Source organism: Microtus pennsylvanicus, chromosome 10 (assembly GCF_037038515.1).
Source record: "Microtus pennsylvanicus isolate mMicPen1 chromosome 10, mMicPen1.hap1, whole genome shotgun sequence".
Classification (NCBI taxonomy): domain Eukaryota; kingdom Metazoa; phylum Chordata; class Mammalia; order Rodentia; family Cricetidae; genus Microtus; species Microtus pennsylvanicus.
Window position 1 is genome coordinate 20,954,026 of NC_134588.1, and position 18,883 is coordinate 20,972,908.

At 43.5% G+C, this 18,883-nt stretch overlaps 1 protein-coding gene across 3 annotated transcripts in view; it reads right to left on the reverse strand.

The window, feature by feature from the left end:
* Positions 1–18,883, reverse strand: part of Nckap5 (NCK associated protein 5) — a 791,944-nt gene that overhangs the window by 24,924 nt on the left and 748,137 nt on the right. The window contains exon 16 of one of the 3 annotated variants that reach the window (XM_075987773.1): positions 3,775–3,849. The exons of the other annotated variants lie outside the window; for them this stretch is intronic. Coding sequence (XP_075843888.1) covers positions 3,796–3,849 — 54 coding nt within the window. The 3' untranslated portion in view covers positions 3,775–3,795. The remainder of the gene's footprint in view (positions 1–3,774; positions 3,850–18,883) is intronic. 3 annotated transcript variants of the gene reach the window in all.

Below are 18,883 nucleotides of genomic sequence, written 5' to 3' on the forward strand. Positions count from 1 at the left end.
TCCTTCCATCCTTTGGGATCACCATCACCCACTCATCTCCTGACACAGGTGCTGGGAAATCTCAGAATCATATTTTACCCAGGAGCAACCTTGCTCTCCCTCCACTCCTCTGTAGACCAGCACTGTGGTAAGAGCGAGCCAATGTTATAATACACACTGCTGATGTGACTCCATCTTCCATATAGGGGTGATGACTTTATGTGTCTTTATGCCCTTGTGCCACATGCCTGACCCACAGACCACATGTCCTTTCATCCTGCAGCACCTTTCCATGCCTTTGAAAGTCACTGGTTCCAAGAACAAGACACTGGTCTCTTTAGTGGGAAGTCTGAGAAGGGCAGTTTAGTGTCCACATATCCAGATTTACTTTGTTTAGAACTTGTGCATGGATGTAATTACTTCCATAATAGGTAAATGGGAAAATAAAATCTGTTTTTCAGAAAACTTTGATTACTATGTACTTTGGAGGAACATCCTGCCACCTGAAAAGATAGAGATAAAAAGACACAAAGAGCGAGTAGGGATCAGTCACATAACCATGGGGTTGGAGGAATGGCTCAGTCAATAAAGCATTGCTTTGCAAGTACAAAGATCTGGGTTTGATTCCCTGACCCCATATGAAAGTGCCTGAGGTGGTGGTGTGGACTCGTAATTCTAACCCTGGGGAGGAGGAGACAGGGGATCCCTGGGATTTGCCAGTCAGCCAGTCTAGCTTACTTGGTGAATTCAGGGCAGTCAGAATAACAAGGTGGGTGGCACCCTGAGGCATGACACCTAAGGTTGTCCTTTGGCATCCACATGTGTGTGCACACACAAACCACAGGACATACGATTTAAAGAGAACTGTATAAAGGCCTGGGGTTCTCAACAGGCTCATGACCAGGGTGGAGTCCTAAGTGATAACTTCCTCACCTTGAGAGGCCCTTGGCTCAGTCTGTGTCCGGGTATATGGGGAAACTCAAGGTGGTAAAAGCTGCTTCATGTAACAGGTAGCAACTTTTTTCACACACTGACATAGGTTTGGGAGTAAAAGGGAGAAAATTGCCTAATTCTCAGCTTCATGAAACCTCAGACTTTCAGCTACTTAAATATGAGCAGGTCAGTGTTTCTGTTCGCTGCGTTCCTGCCCAGTTTCCCTGATACACATACCTACAGTTTTCCTAATTGACTTGAGAACTAATTTTCTTTAGATCTGTTCTAGACAAGTTACTGATATAGTTGTGTTGGGGGTGGGAGACCGGGGAGGTCACAGCTCAGTCAGTACTGTGCTTGTCACACAAGCCTGAGGAGCCGAGTTCCAGACCCAGCAGACACGTAAGAAGCTGTGTGGGGCAGTGTGTGCTGCAGTTCTAGACCCGAAGAGGCAGAGACAGACCCATCCTTGAGGCTCAATGGCTAGCCAGCCTGGAGTGTTCAAACCAATGGGAACTGTCTTAAAATAAGCGGACAGTGCCTCAGTTACAACATCTGAGGTTGTCTTCTGGCCTCTGCATCTCTGACATATGACCTCCTATTTCACAAGAACACATAGTCACAAACACAGGGATATATACAAATGGGACTCAGGGCGATCGTAGGATTACTAAACATTATATAATTGATCCAAAGATCGTATCCATTGGTAAAGGATCAGGAAAGTGGTGTGTTGGGAGTCCAAACCCACTAGGCACCGGCACTTCTGTTTCTGTTCCTTTTGCAGGTTTTAGAAAACAGCTACAGAAATTCTCAAGCAAGAGAAAAACCAAGTCACCACTTACAAGAATGTCAGTGTGCATTGGTCACAGCCAATAAAGAAATCTTGCTGTGTACCAATTAGAAAAGAAACATAGTAGGGGACCACAGATATGGCTCAGCAAGTATGGTACTTGCATGCAAATATGAGGACCACATCTGGATCCCCAATAACCATGCAAAAAGCTGGAAGTGGTGGAGGTTACTTGTCACCGTATGACTGGGGGAGGGTGGTCACTGGCAGATCATGGGATCTTGAACTGGTGTGAGTCCCAGGTTCAATGAAAGATGCTATCTCCAAAGATAAGTTACAGGAGATGACATCTAATGTTGACCGACCTCTGGTCTCTATATGTGCATGCATGGACAAACATGTATCTGTATCTCTCTCTCTCTCTCTCTCTCTCTCTCTCTCTCTCTCTCTCTCTCTCTCTCTCACACACACACACACACACACACACACACACACACACACACACAAGCAAGGTAAAGGATGTCTTACTTCATGTGGCCAGAATTTGGTCAGTGAGGCCTGGTAGCCTCGCTCACGTGGGAGCAATTATCAAGGTTACTCGTCTGATGCCCTCAACAACAAAGCAGGAACGACAGCTGTACCCCCTCACAGCGGGATAGCAACTAAAATATCTAATTAATCTGTGAATGAGTGATGGTCCAAGAAACATATTACTTTGTAATCAATTTCAAGTGAGTCCCTAACAAAACAAGATGAAGGAAAGGCTGGAGGATTATAAGAGGCCTGCACATTCTGTTCTCAGTGACTGATGATTGTAAGGGGGAGGGGGACAATTTTACGATCCATCAAGTTTTTTGTCATCTCAAAATCATGCCTCCCAATGCATGCTGTAAATTAATTTTAAAATTTACATATTTATTAAAAATTGTATTGAACACAGCAGGAAGTGAGCCCTATTTGAATAATAAAATAACTTGTTATTCTATTGGAGATTAAAAATAAAAAAAATGTAAAATATTTTATCTTCAGGTAATAGCCACATAAATTGCTCCGAGTTAGTTAAACTGATAATTAACATGCACCAGAGGCTTTGACAGAATATTAAAGATAATCCTACAAATTCCCATTTAAAAGAGTTTTCACAATAAAAATCAAGGGAAAGATAAGCAGGGAGATTAGGAACAGGATTGGCCATGGTGCACACTGCAAGCAGGGTCACCTCACTTTGGAGGAGATGCACCTCAGGATCCCCAAGGTTTGACTCCTGAACCTCTTGATTTCATTTGAAAATTTCCTTCTCAGAGAAGATGCTCCACCTGACCCCCTGCTGTCTGGCTGAATTCCTAAAGGATATGACATACCAGATCTCTACATTAGCTGCACCCCATCCTGGAAGGACACCGAGACATGCAGGACGACCACTAGAATGGCATGGGAGTCCATGGGGTTGCAACCACAGGGTGACACCAAACTCCACCTGCACAGGCAGAACCATTCCCTCTAGAGTAACTTCCACAGACAGTGTCAGGGGAATGGTCTGTTTCTACAGTGTGCACAGCCTGCAGAGTCTGTAGAGCAGCGAATGGCCAAGAGACTAGTGTGCTACCTCACATCCTCCTTAGCATAAAGGAGAAAGAAATAACCCAGGCTTTAGATGGCTCAGTTGTTCCACTTGCCTTGCAAGCCCAAGGACCTGAGTTCGATCCCCAGAACCCTGTAAAAGCTGGGCACAGTGGCAAGTGCTTGGTTTCTCAGCAATGGGGAAGTAGAGACAGGGAAATCCCTGGAGCTCAGTGATTAGCCTGCTAAACCTATTGGAAGGTTCCAGGCCAGTGAGAGACCTTGTCTCGAACACAAAGCGGAGGGCACCCGGGAGTAAACACGCAAGGTTGTCTTGGCCTCCACATGTACACACATACATAAGCACACATGCACCAGCACACACACACTCTTGCATTCCTTCCCACAGGCACCCCCCCCCCCAGAAACAAAAGCAAACCCTTCGGGAAGAAATGATACCAAGAAATGACCTCTTTAAATTCCTGGGGAACGAGAAGGAAGAGGAATACCTGTATTCCAGGAATTTCAGCTTAATCATGGCTCTTTCTTTCCACAGGGGACTCAGGGTGAGGTGTTACCACCACCTTAAAGAAAACAAGAGATTCCCTTCAAGACGTTCTCAAGGTGAGGAGCTTGGCTGACAACTGCTTGGCTGTGCAGACTTCACAGCTCATATCTGGCATGGATGGGGCCCCTTCCCCTCCCCACATCATAGCAAGTACAGGATGTTCATTGATATAGCCTCAGAATCCTTAATATAGCAATTCGGGCAACCATTGTCTGTGAATTGTTTTGGCATTGAGATGAAAACTATTTGGCTCTCCCCACCTCGTGTGTGTGTGTGTGTGTGTGTGTGTGTGTGTGTGTGTGTGTGTACAGATATTACTGATGTCTACGTGTCACTGTGTGCAGCTAATGTTGAGATATATGTGCCAATGTTTCATGTATGGAAACTTGTACTCATAGTCACCTGTTTCTCTCTGATCTCTAATAAACTTCTGTCTGTTTTCACGATCACTCCCCTTTTGCAGGCTTCCCTTGCATCACCATATCTACAAGTCCTGTGTTCTTCTTCCTGACTCCTGGTGATGCCCACCTAAGTCTGGGCATCAGGAAGAGAAGAAGCAAGTGCGTCCTCCTGCCTCTGCCCTGCTGTGAGCCTGACAACTCTGCTTATCTTTCTCCTGTCACCTGTTCCCAGGGGCCTTTCTGGTGGGCTGAGTTCCCATGGAGTGCTCAGCACTTGGCCCCTCATGCTGGAAGGCCTAGATGTGTCCGCACGCTCATTTCCTATGAGCCTGCTCTCTGTGCAGAAGCCACTGCATTCCCTGGAAACAGAGTCACTCACTCCCCTGTTAAGACTGCTCCCCCCATTCCCTTTGCTGGATCTGGAACCCCCAGCCTTTTCACTGCCCATAAGGTCTTACACAACTGGCTCCTGAATTCTTCTCCACCCTGATTTCCATCCCTTCTATCAGTATGCTCTGTCCACACTGACCTGGGGACACCAGTCCTGTCACCGTACCTGCTATACTCTGCCCATAAGCTCCAGCACATATCACACGTCAACACTTCATCCCAACTTTTGTTCAAGCATTCACTCTACAGAGAGACCCTCACCCAGTCAGTCTCTGGAGGCAGTGGACTTGCTATTTCATATGCACCCCATTTTCCCCATTTAAACTGTGCATCACTGGGTTACTTAAATGCCTCAGTGACAAAAGGGTCTTGCTATCAGGCGTAACGGCCTGAATTCAATCCCCAGAAACACATAAGGAAGAGAGAGAAAACCAACTACAGAAAATTGTCTTCTGGCCTCCACATGAGCACTGTGATGTATGGGCTCCTGTGCTCACACATCTGCATAAACACACACACACACACACACGCACGCACACACGTATGTACACACACAAACCCCACCTAGTAAATACTTTAAAAGCACACATCCTTAGTTGGCATTATTATGGTTATTAGTCAGTAGCCACAGGGAGTGGTTCCAGGATGCCCTAACACCTGTGAGGGATGCCCAAACTCCTAGGTGCTCAAATGATTCACTTTCGCGGTCACAATCCTCCCGTCTACTGTGAATGACCTCTGAATTTCTCATAACACGTGCCAAACTGCAAATGCTGTAGCTGTTACCCTGCATTGTTCATGGAATAATGATGAGTTCGAGTGTTTTACTCTGGTATTTTTTCATTCAGGCTTGGTCGAATCCTTGGATGTGGGACTTGCATTCTATTCTGTTTATTTCCTTCTTAGCTAAAATAAGGCAAGGATTTAGTCTTTTTTTTTAAAATTTGCTCTATCTACCATGCCCAAAATGACACCTATTAAACAGCATGAACCACATAAATAGTCTTGAATCAATGAATCATAAATGAGAAACTTATATCACACTGTGAAGAACAAGTAGTGCTGGGAAATAATTAGCTGTAGTGTGAGAATAAAAGCAAACATGTAAACATCGTTCTAATTAAGTCACTACACGGTTTAAGATGGAAACCAGGGAGTTGCTGGCTAGTTCAGTTTTAAGTGAACCAAGGGCATTCTCCATCTCCCACTTATTTCCCTGCATTTTCATTGCTCCCACGGCCCCCGTGGGGGCACTGCTCCTTGTACCTGTGTCCTAACTGGGAGCTACTCCTGCGATGGTCAGTGCTGTCACTGGGACAGAGTCTACAATCACCCAAGAGGCAGCCTGTGCGGGTGAGCTTGATCACCTTCACTGACGTGAGAAGACCCCTCTTGACTGAGGGCAGAACCCCTCCTGGACTGCAATACAATGGGACAAGGAGGTGAGCACTGGGGAGCCTACTGCTGGTTGTGGATGTGACCAACTGCTCCAAGCTTCTGCAGCCCTGACTTCTCTATGAACTTGACCTGAGAGCCAGAAGAAACCTTTGTCTCTCAAGGTACTTCTCTCAGGGTATCATATCCCAGCTGCAGAAGAGTCACTGAGATGACAGCTTCGGAATCTGCACATGGCATAGGGGCCAAATGACTTGTAGGTAAAGCCCTTGGGCTTGCTTGTTTTGATTATGTAAGTCAGAAGACATCTCTGAGCTATCCAGGGCTCCCCAACTACTTTTCCTGGCTACAGATTACAGCTTCCTGCAGTTGTTTGTTTATGGTTCATGCTATTCCAGGTTCCCAAGAACCTAGCAGGTCCAAGCTGACGTCTCCTCGCTGAAGTCAAAGACTTATTAATTCCTCTATCCTGCCACCTTCTGCTTTTGGCATTGGGTGATTCTGTAGATTGAACTATGTCCTCCCAAAAGAGGTTCTTCAGACCCCCACTTTAGTTGACAATAAGTTCATTACGGGTGTAATCAAGACGCTCCGAGAAGTTTAAGCACACCAGGATAGGGAGATGGCTCAACAGATGAAGTGCTTGCTAGGCAAGCTGAAGGACCTATGAAGTGCTAACTAGACAAGCATAGGGACCCACGTTCAGACCCAGGCACCTATGTAGAAAAGCTGGTTATGGCAACCCCGGTAGTCAGAGGTTTTCTAAGTTAGATTTCAGAAGAATCATTTCTTTGGTTTGTCAGTGGCTTATCTGGGGTGAGTGTATGTCTGTTCTTCTATCCTTGGAAAAATCTCACAACACTCATGTTAAAACACCCAGGAGTGGTGACAGGGGCTTACAGTCCTGGTCCTGAGGATGCAGAGACAGATGGATCAGGTACAAGTCCTACACACGATCAAGCCAGTGAGAACTCGAGCCCAGATGCCCTGCCCTGAGTGAGGAGTTGATAACTTCTAGGGAGGGAGATGCATTTCTATCTGCAAGTGTGGTCACCAGGAGGTCATGCTCCAGAGATGACCCCAGGAGGTCACCCATGCTCCAGAGATGACCTCACTGAGGCACATACAGACAGCAGTAACTGAAACAATGGGATATTTAAAATACAAAAAAAAGTTGGGAGAGGAGTGTGTTAGTGAGACCAGGGGGCCTTGGGAGAGGAAATATGTGGGTAGATATGATCCTAATAAATTGTATATATGTATTAAATTCTCAAAGGATCAATTAAAAAATGAAAATAAAATTTAGAAGAATCAAAAGGATAGTACCCAAGGAATGACACCGGTAGTGACCCCTTAGCTTCTACATCCATGTGCACACATGTGTACCTGCATACACATATACTTATACACATTGACATTTACACAGACAAGCACACATGCATGCGCACACACACACAGCACACACAGACAAAGGACAGATCACACAAGAATAGGAGAGGGCTGCAATGAAACACAACTGATGTCGCTGGAGGGCAGGAGGACACAAAGAACCAGGAAGTGTGTGGGAAATGCTATGATGAAACTCACACACATGGTGACTGACATGCCATGACAGTGAGATTCAGAGATGGCGGTCTGCGGTCATGTAGAAGACCACGCACGACTAGCCACCAGCAGAAGCCAGGAGAGACACCCGACCCCACTGATGCTCTGTCTTCAGATCCCTCCAGAAATGGGAAGAAACTCTTTATTTCATGATTCCCAATGTCCGGCAGTTCATTAAAATATCCCCTAAGAAAGTCCACAGGTTACCTATAAAATATGTATTGTCCCTAGCAGTGGTGACCCTGAAACACTAAAATCCCATGGTTATATACTCATGAGAAATTTAATTTTGTTAAGTTATGGGAAGAAGAGAGAACAAATTTCTGGGTTTTTTTTTCTCTCTGAGCTTTTTTTGTTTAGTGAACTTAAAAACAAGATTCCTGAAGATGAAAAAACACTTTGGTTTAACTCTGTCATTTGAAATTATGATTTCATTAATTCTGTAAAATTAAAAAAAGGACTTCATTTGAAAAGGAAAAGTAATCAGAAAGAAAGGAAGTTATATTTAGTTGATCAGAAAACAGCTGGGCGCAATGTCACATGGGAAGTTTTTTTCAGTGTTGGCCCACTGGCTTGTTTAGGTCAACTCCAAAGAGTGATGGAGAAGCTGTAAAAGCCGTATTTTCTTGCAAATGTGCACTTCGTCCATGACTCATTTTAAGATGTTAGTCTCCGAGTTTTCTTTTCTTTAAAATAAATGCAGATTCAAGAACCTAGTAACAACTGAAAAATGCTGGATTTGAGCCCAAGATCCTAATCCACCTAGAATTTCTCCCCACAAGATGCCAGGGAATACATCTGGGAGGCTGGAGACGTAAATGGTTTAAAGTCCCACTCTTTTTCAGAAGGTGACAGCTGTGGAACAGTGAGGTCCTCACCAGGTCTCCTGGTAGCTTGATCTTATACATCCTAGCCTCTGCAGCTGGAAAATAATTTAAAACATTTTATTGTGAATTTTAGCTTTTCTTTTAAAATTAGTGTGGTGGTTTGAAAGAAAATGGCCCCCAAAGAGAGTGGTACTACTAGGAGGTGTGGCCTTGTTGGAGGAAGTGTGGGTGGGCTTTGAGGTCTCTTTCTAGCTTTTAGTGTGTGTGTGTGTGTGTGTGTGTGTGTGTGTGTGTGTGTGTGTGTGTGTAGGTGCGCACATGCACTCTATGGAACTAGAGAGGAGACAAGAGAGAGAAGCTTCCCATAACGTGACTGTCAGTTGACTTCCTGTTTCCTGAAGGATGGAGAACTCTCAGCTCCAGCACCATGTCTGCCTGCATGCTGCCGTGCTCACCATCATGATGATAATGGACTGAATCTCTGAAACTGTGAGTCACCCCAAATTAAATGTTTTCCTTTCTAAGAGTTGCTGTGGTCGTGGTGTCTCTTCACAGCATTAAAAACCCTAACTAAGGTTCCATTATGGCATTTTCATACAAAATTTGGTTTGATTGATTTTTTTCTCCTCTCTTATTCTTCTCCATCTCTGTCCCCTCTTCCAGTTGCCTTGCAGTACCCAGTATATACTTTTGGGTTTAAATTCTCATGTGTCCTGTTTTCCTCTGTTCCCTCCTTTCCCCTCTTGTCTTCTTTCTAGTTCCATAGAGTGCATGCATGCATGCAAGCACACACACACACACACACACACACACACACACACACACACACACTGAAAGCTAGACCATTAGAGAGAGCATGCGGTATTTGTCACTCTGAGTCTAATTATTCAGATTCATCCATTTTCCCACAAACTTCATACGTTCATTTCCCTTTCAGCTACATAAAATCCCATTGAGTGTATGACTACATTTTCACTCTCCAGTCACTAGTGGATGGAGAGCGAGGCTGGTTCTGCTTCCCTGCATTATGGTGATTCAGCAATGAACATGGTATACAGGTATCTTTGAGGTAGGATGTGGGTATCTGCCCAGGAGTGGTATAGCTGGGTCATAGGATAGTTATATTTAAAAATCTTTGAGGCCCCTCTATGTTGATTTCTATAATGGCTATATTACTTTTCTGAAGTCCCTTTTAGTTTATTGCTAATTATTTAAGTTAAAAAATAATTGTGTAACTTTCCTCATTCCTTTTCTTATGCCCAATCTCTTCCTTGTACTGCCTTTTCTCAAATTCATTGCCACTTTTTTTATTTTTTTAATTTTATTTTTTTATTAAAAATTTCTGCCTCCTCCCCCTCCCCCCACTCCCCACACCCACTCCCTTCCTCCTCCTTCTTCAGTCCGAAGAACAGTCAGGGTTCCCTGCCCTATGGGCAGTCCAAGGTCCTCCCCCCTCCATCCAGGTCTAGGAAGGTGAGCATCCAAACAGGCTAGGCTTCCACAAAGCCAGTACATGCAATAGTTACAAAACCCAGTGCCATTGTCCTTGGCTTCTCAGCAGCCCTCATTGTCCACTATATTCAGAGAGTCCGGTTTTATCCCATGCTTTTTCAGTTCCAGTTCCCCTTTTTAAAATTGTTCTGAGATATATACATACATATCTAAATATGCAATCTATAATATATTCATAAATATGTAACTAAAACCTTCCCAGCCTGTATAATGTTACTTGTATGTATATGATTTCAGAGCCGGCCAGTTGGTAGAGAATCACCAACCAGGGGCTCCCTTCTGGGGAAGACAGTTTCTTCCACTCATAGCATTCATTCTTGGAAGGGATCTGTTGTCCAGACTGCAGAAAACTGAGAAATGACTTCTTGTTTACATAAGAGATGAAGTCCTCTAGGGAGAGAAATAACTTAAAATCATAGTTATATAGCCGTCTCCAAGTCAGTGGGACAAGGGGAGTGTCTTTCAAGTTTTCAAATTAGCTGTTCCAGAAAGAGCTTCTATTCCCACCCGGCTTTCACTTTCTCTTCATTTCAAGTGATTAATCATAGCTGTGTGGGTTTGGTTTCCTGCTTGCTTGTGAAAATATGGAAAACAGGAGCTGTGGTGCTGAAGTTTGAGGAGTAAACTGTCATCCTGTGCCTTTTATTGGTCCATATTTTAAGCTGTGCACTGGGAGAGCTCACGGGCTCCTGACCTGGAAGTCAAGAGCACAAGCTAATGTGTTCCGCCGATCAGGTCTTCATGAATCCACAAAACAATGTCTAAGGAACTGCTTTGTCGAGCTCAGCCTGCTAGAGCCCCTCAGAAATCCCTAGGTTACACGCAGGCACACCTCTGTCTGCCTGGCAACAGCAGAGCAGCAGGGGAAGGGAGCTGGGAGGCATTGAAAATAATAATGAAAAAGGATCAAAGTTGCTCTTTTAATTTATTTTTAACTTTTTAATCTTTTTGTTTGTCTTAAAGACAGTGTCTCTCTCCCTTGCTGTGGATGCCCTGAAAGACATCTGAAGTCCATGCTGATGTAGAACTAGGGTCAATCCTCCTGCAGATGTGTGACCTAATACAGAAAGCTGTTCTTAAAATTTATTAGGTAAATTAATTTTATCCGGTGTGGGAGAGGGGACCGTGACACAGGGATATTGTGGAGGTCAGAGGACAGCCTGCAGGGATCCATTTTCTCCTTCCACCATATGGGTTCTGGGGATCACACAAAGGTCACCATGTTTAACTGTCTTCAGTGCTGAGGTACCTCCCTGCTCCCCTTCTCTTATTATTAAAAAGAATAGTAGAGGGCCTGGGAATGTAGATCAGAAGGTAGAATGCTTGCCCAGCATGCAGGAAGCACTTAAGTTCCATTCCTAGTATGGAATAAAACTCAGTATATTAGTGAAAGCCTACAACCCCAGAACTCAGGAGGTGGATGCAAGAGAAGCAGAAGTCAAGGTAACTGTCAACTACCTAGTGAGCGTGAGGCTAGCCTCAGTTCTGTGAGATCCTGTTGCAATATTAATATGTACATACACAATATGCTTATTCTAAATACAATGCAGAATAAAGCAATACATAATATATCATATACAAATAATCAGAATAATCTTACTAGAAATTATGCTTTAAGTAAAAATATACTTTAAGTGGATGTATTAGCTTGCTTCCTGTGGCTGTGGTAAAACACTGACCAGCCATCAAAATGATGTGTTGGATTTTTTTTTTTAGCATTTAAAATTTTATTTCTCACCCCACATCCTCCCTCCGTCCCCCCATGTAAGTGTGTGTGTGTGCTCATGCATACATAGGTATGGAGGTCAGAGGACAGCTTGAGGGAGTCAGTTCTCTTTCTGTGGGTCTGGGGATCAAACTCAAGTTATCAGACTTTGTAGCAAACGCATTTTTTCACTTGAACCATCTCACCAGCCCCTCCCCTCCCAAGAATAACTTTTTTATTGCTTATAAAAGGCTTGCAGGTCTAAATCTAATTGCCTTTTTCAGATGAGAACCCTGAAGACCTAGAGAAGATCTCTCAGCAAGTTCTCAAGGGCGATTGGCTAAGGCAGCAACTCCTGCACTTACCCCTCCCTATCTGCTGTTGCTAGGGAGCCTGCTTTTCTCCTGGTGGATCTGACAGGAGCTGAGGAATTAGAGGCTACACTAGATATAAAAACGCTGGCCAAGTACTTAGCAAGTCCCCAAAGGTATGTCAGATGCGTGCACACAGACCATTGGAGGCATCTGACGCGGAGAATAAGATGCAGTTGGGTTCTCAAGGAGCTGAGACGAAACAGGGAGAGAATCACAAATATATTGCGGTGCCTGGGGGGACATGCCACTTCCTTCTGCCTAGCACTTGTTCCTTGAATAATGCCACTCTTCCGAGCACTCTTCCTTAATCTCAGGGGATCAAATGATGAGAGGGTGGTTCAAGAATCTCAGAATCCAGTGATGGAAAATCAGAAATCTAACCTAAATTTTCCCTTGAAAAGTTAAAAGAATCAGGGATCTGTGATGACACGGGATGAGTGTTCTCTGTGTGGTAGTGTGATTCACCATGGGGACATCCATCAGGCTCTTTGACACATGGCCTCAAATGTTCTTCAATGAAGCCAATCACAGACTTAGAATGAAGCGTGCTTCTTTCTATTCTGGGGATAATGTCGTTTCCACGCAACGGAGGATGGGTAGTCACTGATGGACCAGCTATCGCTAACAAACGTAGCACACTCTGCAGTGACCCCTGACCTTTGCTGTGGCAGGGTTTGTGAGGATGGTGTGTGAGGACGGTTGATATCACAGCTTCCTATAACCTAGATACAGAAAATGACTGGTTGTTTGTCCCTCCTTTCAGGTAATCAAGCATTTTTGGCTATCGGTTGGCCTTTGGAAAGGGGGTGGAGGAAACATGATTCAGAAGCCAAAAACAGGCCTGGGGACATGGCTCATCCAATAAAGTAGTTGTTATACAAGCAAGAGGATTCCCAGAAGCCTGAAAAATAGCCACATGCAATGGCATACTCTCCAAAAAGTGGGAGGCAGAGACAGGAGGCTCCTTGGAGTCTGTTGGTCAGCCAACATAGTCAAACTGGTAAGTCCTGGGCCAGTGAGAGAGAGGCCTGGTCTCAGGATGAGCAAGGTGGATAGTACGCGAGGAATAATACCTGAAACTGTCCTCCGGGTGCCTGCACATATATAGTACCCCTCCCAACACATACAAATAAAGCAAACATATAAACAAATGAACAGCAAAGAACCCATAAACCAATCACTTTAGAGGAGTGGAGGAGCTCAAGAGATTCAACACTCCCTGCCTTGAGTCTAGATCCTGAATCCACAGTCTTCAGGCTCATGCAGTGTGGGGTAAGCTTCAGTCTGCTCACACCACTTGAAAACACACACGCATCTCTAGGCCATTGGTTCTGACTCTCACATCTCCCGTCTCTGCCTTTCCATGGGGCAAGAACCTGGCCCCAGAATAAATTTTAGTTTTTATCATCTCGAATGTGTTAACAGTTGAGGGCAAAGTTATTTGCTGTACTAGGTTATCTATAACATGGTAAATATAAATAATTGAAAATGTAAATCATGTATTCCAGTAGTCAAATACACACATACATACATGCACATATATATACACATTTATAAGCACACACACATACATATATAATTTATTATTATTCAACCTACTGAGTTGAATTAATATACCTATATTCATGTGAGTATGAGGTCAGCCACTGGGGCATGGACAACCTCTCAGTGACCACAGTGCCAAAGAAAATGAACTCTCTGTCCCCAGAAACTGTCAACTGCCAATAGCTCCTCAGCTGGGGATGGGACTTGGGAGTCTGTAGAGTTATTAACTGGCTTGATCCTGTGCTGGTAACCATGGCTACTATGAGTTCATGACTGCTGTAGTCATGTTGTGTCCTGAAGACAGCTTGTCACAGCACTCCGCCCCTTGCTCTGGCTCTTAATGATGTTTGTCCTCTTCCAAGGTGCTTCCTGATCCTGGAGTAGGGGGCAGGTGGGCAGATGTCCCATTATTTATGGCTGAGCATTTGCACATGCACACACACACACACACACACACACACACACACACGAGTTCTTTTCATTATGGTAACTCTGGAATACATGTAAAGTTACTCTTATAATTCACTTTGGGAATTGTTCTTTTTTAACTTATTTTCAGACCCAATTTCATGATTTTACTTATTACTTTAAAGTCACAGTTTGGTATTGACCCCAAAATATTGTGACTGCTTAGCTACACCAGATTTGCTCCTCAATGTCATTGGTTAGACCAAGCCACATTCATTGCCAGTGAGTGAAGACTGATCATTTTAAGGAAATACAGACATTAAACTGAACAAGTTGGACTTTCTGTCTCCATCATTTGAAATAGTCATTTACTGAACTCTCAAGCAGTATATTATTTATTCATTCATTAATTAATTCATTCATTCACCCCCTCATTCATTCTTTCAATCACCAAACACTTTGCTTTCATTCTATGTAAACATTGTGACAGGTTTTAGAGACAGCAAGATAAATAAAACAAGGGAGACCATGCTATGGGATTAAGATCCTAGATTTATATTTATATATTTTTAAAAATTCATTATGTTTGAGTCCCCTAATAGTATTTTAGGCTCAAGATCTTGTCTTCAACACACTAGCACCAAGAACACAGTTAGTCTCCATAGTCTCAATGAAAAACAGCTGTTCTCCACTCAGCATGCACTTGCTTCCTTGCTCAGGCTGCCTGGTTCTCTGTCCCACAATCCTTAGGTCAGAACATAATTCCACTGATTATACCAGTGACCCATGGTTCCTCGGACATTTCTTGTTATGATACCAACCTCCATTCTTATTTACACCATTCTCCTGGATTCATCACTCCCCCCGCCCCCGTCTCTGTCAAAACAGGATCTCATGTATTCCAGGCTAGCTGCAAACTTGCTATGTAGCCAAGAATGACCTTGAAATTCTAATCGCCCTCCCCCACCTCCGAGGGCTGAGTTACAGGCATGTGTTGCCATGCCCAGTTTACGTGGTGGTGGGTGTAGAACCCAGGACTTTGTGAGCGCTAGGCAAGCATTCTACCAACTGAGCCACACCCCCAGGCCATCATTTTGTTTCCTTTAGGTTCTGCACAGTGGAGGGGTAGACACCCAGCTATGCTCAAACCCCCTTCTCATTCACAAGACCTTGGGTGAGCTCTCTAGCCCGTTCCACCTCCCCTCTCTTCAAAACAGCAGCACCTCCTTACCCATGGCTCTTCCTGAGGACAAGTCTGTATATTTCCCCCAGAAAACAAGAAGTCACGAGAGAGTTGAACAAAGTCCCATCTGTACATAAAAGCACTTCCCCATAAGCCCTCAAATTTCCTAGTCACTGTAGATGAATGTCATGTTCCTAAGGCAGCCTTTTCACATATACAAGTCCCTTACAGCTTCATTTTTCCCTTCCTTTCTTGGGTTTTTGCCATCAGCATTTAATATGTGGTGATTCTCTCCATCCTTAACGAAGTTCTTAAGTGACCCCATTTATCTACACCATTTTAGAGTAAAAAGAAGACCCTTGAAGGATTTATATCTTAACTTCCTCTAATCCTTCTCCTTCGGCATGCTTGAGACCTCTCCCATCTGATGTCAATCTGCACTAGTTGAAGGACGTGTCCATCTTTCTACCCGTCTCTGATGACCTCTATATTATCCCAAAGGTTAATTCTCAGTTCCTATGCTATGTATCATTTGATAGATTTCATCTTCTTCTCCAATTTAAGAATTACTTAATAATCATAATCCACACTTAAAAGTTGAGTCAAGTTTGAAATATAACTTGCTATGGAAATTCCCAGTGGTATGGAATTCTGAACTGAGAAATGTTCACGTCTACATGGAAAATGCTAGCAGGAAGCCAAACCAATTATGAAGTAAAGGAATTTGGGTTAAGGATAGACAGTGCTAGGGTTGGAGAGACTGCTCTGAGAATAAGGGTGCTTATTTCTCTGTGGAGGATACAGGTTTGGTAACCTCATTATCCTCAGTACCCACATTACAGCCACCTGTAATCCCAGTTTTGGGGGATCCAAGACTCCTGCACCATTTCCTTGCTTGGATCTTAGACCGTTTAAATGGAGAACATGGGCTGAGCACCAGCATTCAATTCTCTCTGCTTCCCAAGAGTGGATGCAATGCAACTAGCTGCCTCAGGCTCCCACTGCCTCAGGCTCTTGCTGCCATACTTTCTCCATCATGACAGACTGAGCTTCAAACTGTGAGCCAGAATTAGCCCCTCTCTCCTAAAATTGCTTTTTGGAGCAACATAAAATGTACTAAGACAATGTCTTATGGTCCTCACCAGTGAAGTGTGCTTTGGGTTTCTGTGCCATATCCTTGTTCATCTTATCTACACTGGCTGACTCCCTACAGGGCATGTACGATCTGCACTGTGTTTGGTCAGGCCTGTTTCCATCTAGTTTGACTCTTTGCTGGCTACTTTTATCCAGCTGTTACTAGGGCACTGAGTGGACATAGGTAAGTTAGCAAAGGGAAGAGAGTACATGCCTTTTGAGTAAAAAGAGTGAAGTAACATAAAACCAAAGCCACTGGGGAAGAAGACGAGAAAGGAAGCATTAAGTGAAAGGGACTACATTGCTTTAGAATGGTGTCCTAATGGTGACTCTGCTCTCAGAGGCATATAAAGCCTACACAGCACACACGGCTCTTGAACTCTAGGTCCTCTAGGTTTTGGACACAGCCCTGCACCAATGAGCCCCAAGTTCTCAGGTCTTTGGCCTCAGTCTCATAATCATACCATAGACTTCCCTGCTTCTGCAACAGTTATACTTGGGATGAGTGATGAGAATGGCTTCCCTGGTCCTAGCCGATAGGCGGCTAATCATTAGACTTCTCAACTTCAATAACCAAGTGAACCAACTTCTCCAACAACCATATGTCTACCACCCATTCCTTCATGCAAGTATCTTTTCAACTACCCTGTACATCCATCTACTTCATTCTCCCACCAATCCAATTCCTTCATTAATGTCACCCATCCCATTCTCCCTACACCTATCCATGCATATGTGGATTCATGTGCTACCCATCCCATCCTATCTCACTCATTCTCCCATCTGACCTGAAACAGTTCTGTCTTCCTGGATTATCTCAATTACAGAAGCTTGTAACTAGTAGGAATGTGGTACTTAACATAACTGGAGTGCATTCTTGACTCTAAGAAGGTAGCACAAGACCAGAAATCAGAAGCAGTGTAAACTTTTATAATTAATGCATAAGAAGTGTGACATTTAGACATTTCTTGGAGTCTTAGAAATTTCAGTTCAAGCTACTTTACCTCCTACTTCAGAGTTGAGGGTTGAGAAGCCAATGCCTTGAACATCCAAAGCAGGAGTAACATACCACACTCCATGCTACTCTTTAGTGGTCAGATTTTTTTTGGCTATAATATAATATAGGAATTTTGCCAACTTAGTGATGTGGGATGTTCTTCTGTATATGTATTGCTTTTATTGGTTGATGAATAAAGTGGTTTTCAGCCAATGGCTTAGCAGAGTACAGACAAGCAGAAAATCTGAATAGAGATAAGTAGAGAGAGTAGGCAGTCAAGGAGATGCCATGGAGCTGCCAAGGGATAGAGATGCCAGAAACTTACCGGTAGGCCACAGCCTCATGGTGATACATATATTCATAGAAATGGGTTAATTTAGGATGTAAGAGGTAGCTAGGAATATGCCTAAGCTATTGGCCAAACAGCGTTGTAATTAATAAAGGTTTTGTGTGATTATTCAGGTCTGAGTACCCAGGAAATGAGTGAGCAGTCTCTGTTTACATCTTGGCTTTCAAATTCTCACACATGGACTGATCATGGACTGTTCATGCCACATTATCATCAATGAACTAAGTATGCCACTTTCATATTATACTGTTATTTACTTAAGATAATAAATAACTGTGGAAGCACTACCGAAACACAAACTAAAGTGTTTTCATTGTTTATGTCTACCGCATCTCTCACCCTGCATTTTCATTACAAAAGTTGCCAGTGGACAAACTCTGATACTCTCCTTTCTTACTTTCTTTTTCACTCCTTCCTTCTTATTGTTGAACAATATTTCACCATGTGAATGCATCACAGTTTGTTTCTTCATTCCCCTAGCAGTGAACATTCTAGAGGCTTCTGGATGTTTTTATTTACAAAATGATATAGTTCAACTTTGCTGGTATCTACAGGCTAATTCATCCCTAGGGCATATTTCTAAGAGTAGAGTTAACGCATAAATAAATACAGATGATCATCCTTACAAGACAAGGTCAAAGTATTTCCCAAGGTGATCTGACAATTTATACTCATGAAAGAAGCACAAAAGATACTCTCTGATTTATGTTCTCACCAACACAAGATATTAGAAGCCTTTTAATTTTTTGTCAAATGGTTATAAACAGTATACCAATGCTGTCCTGATAATTCTTCACTGATCACTAATGTATGTGAGCATCTCCTCAACTACCTATATTTATTTCCAGTCTTTCACATGCTTTCTTATGTCTTTTGTTTTTCTTCAAAAACAATAACAGTCAAATGGTTCAGTAGGTAAGGGGTTTGCTGCCAAACTATGTGACAAGCTGAATTAGACCCTGAAACCCACATGGTGGGAGGAGAGAATTGACTTCCCTGACCCCTGACCTTCACATGTGCTCTGTGCATTGGATACACACAAACACACACACACACACACACACACACACACACACACACACACACAGAGAGAGAGAGACAGAGAGAGAGAGACAGAGACAGAGAGAGACAGAGAGAGAGAGAGAGAGAGAGAGAGAGAGAGAGAGAGAGCATGAAATGAATGCTCCTGGATTGGGGTTGTAGAACATTGCTTTCATATTAGTCC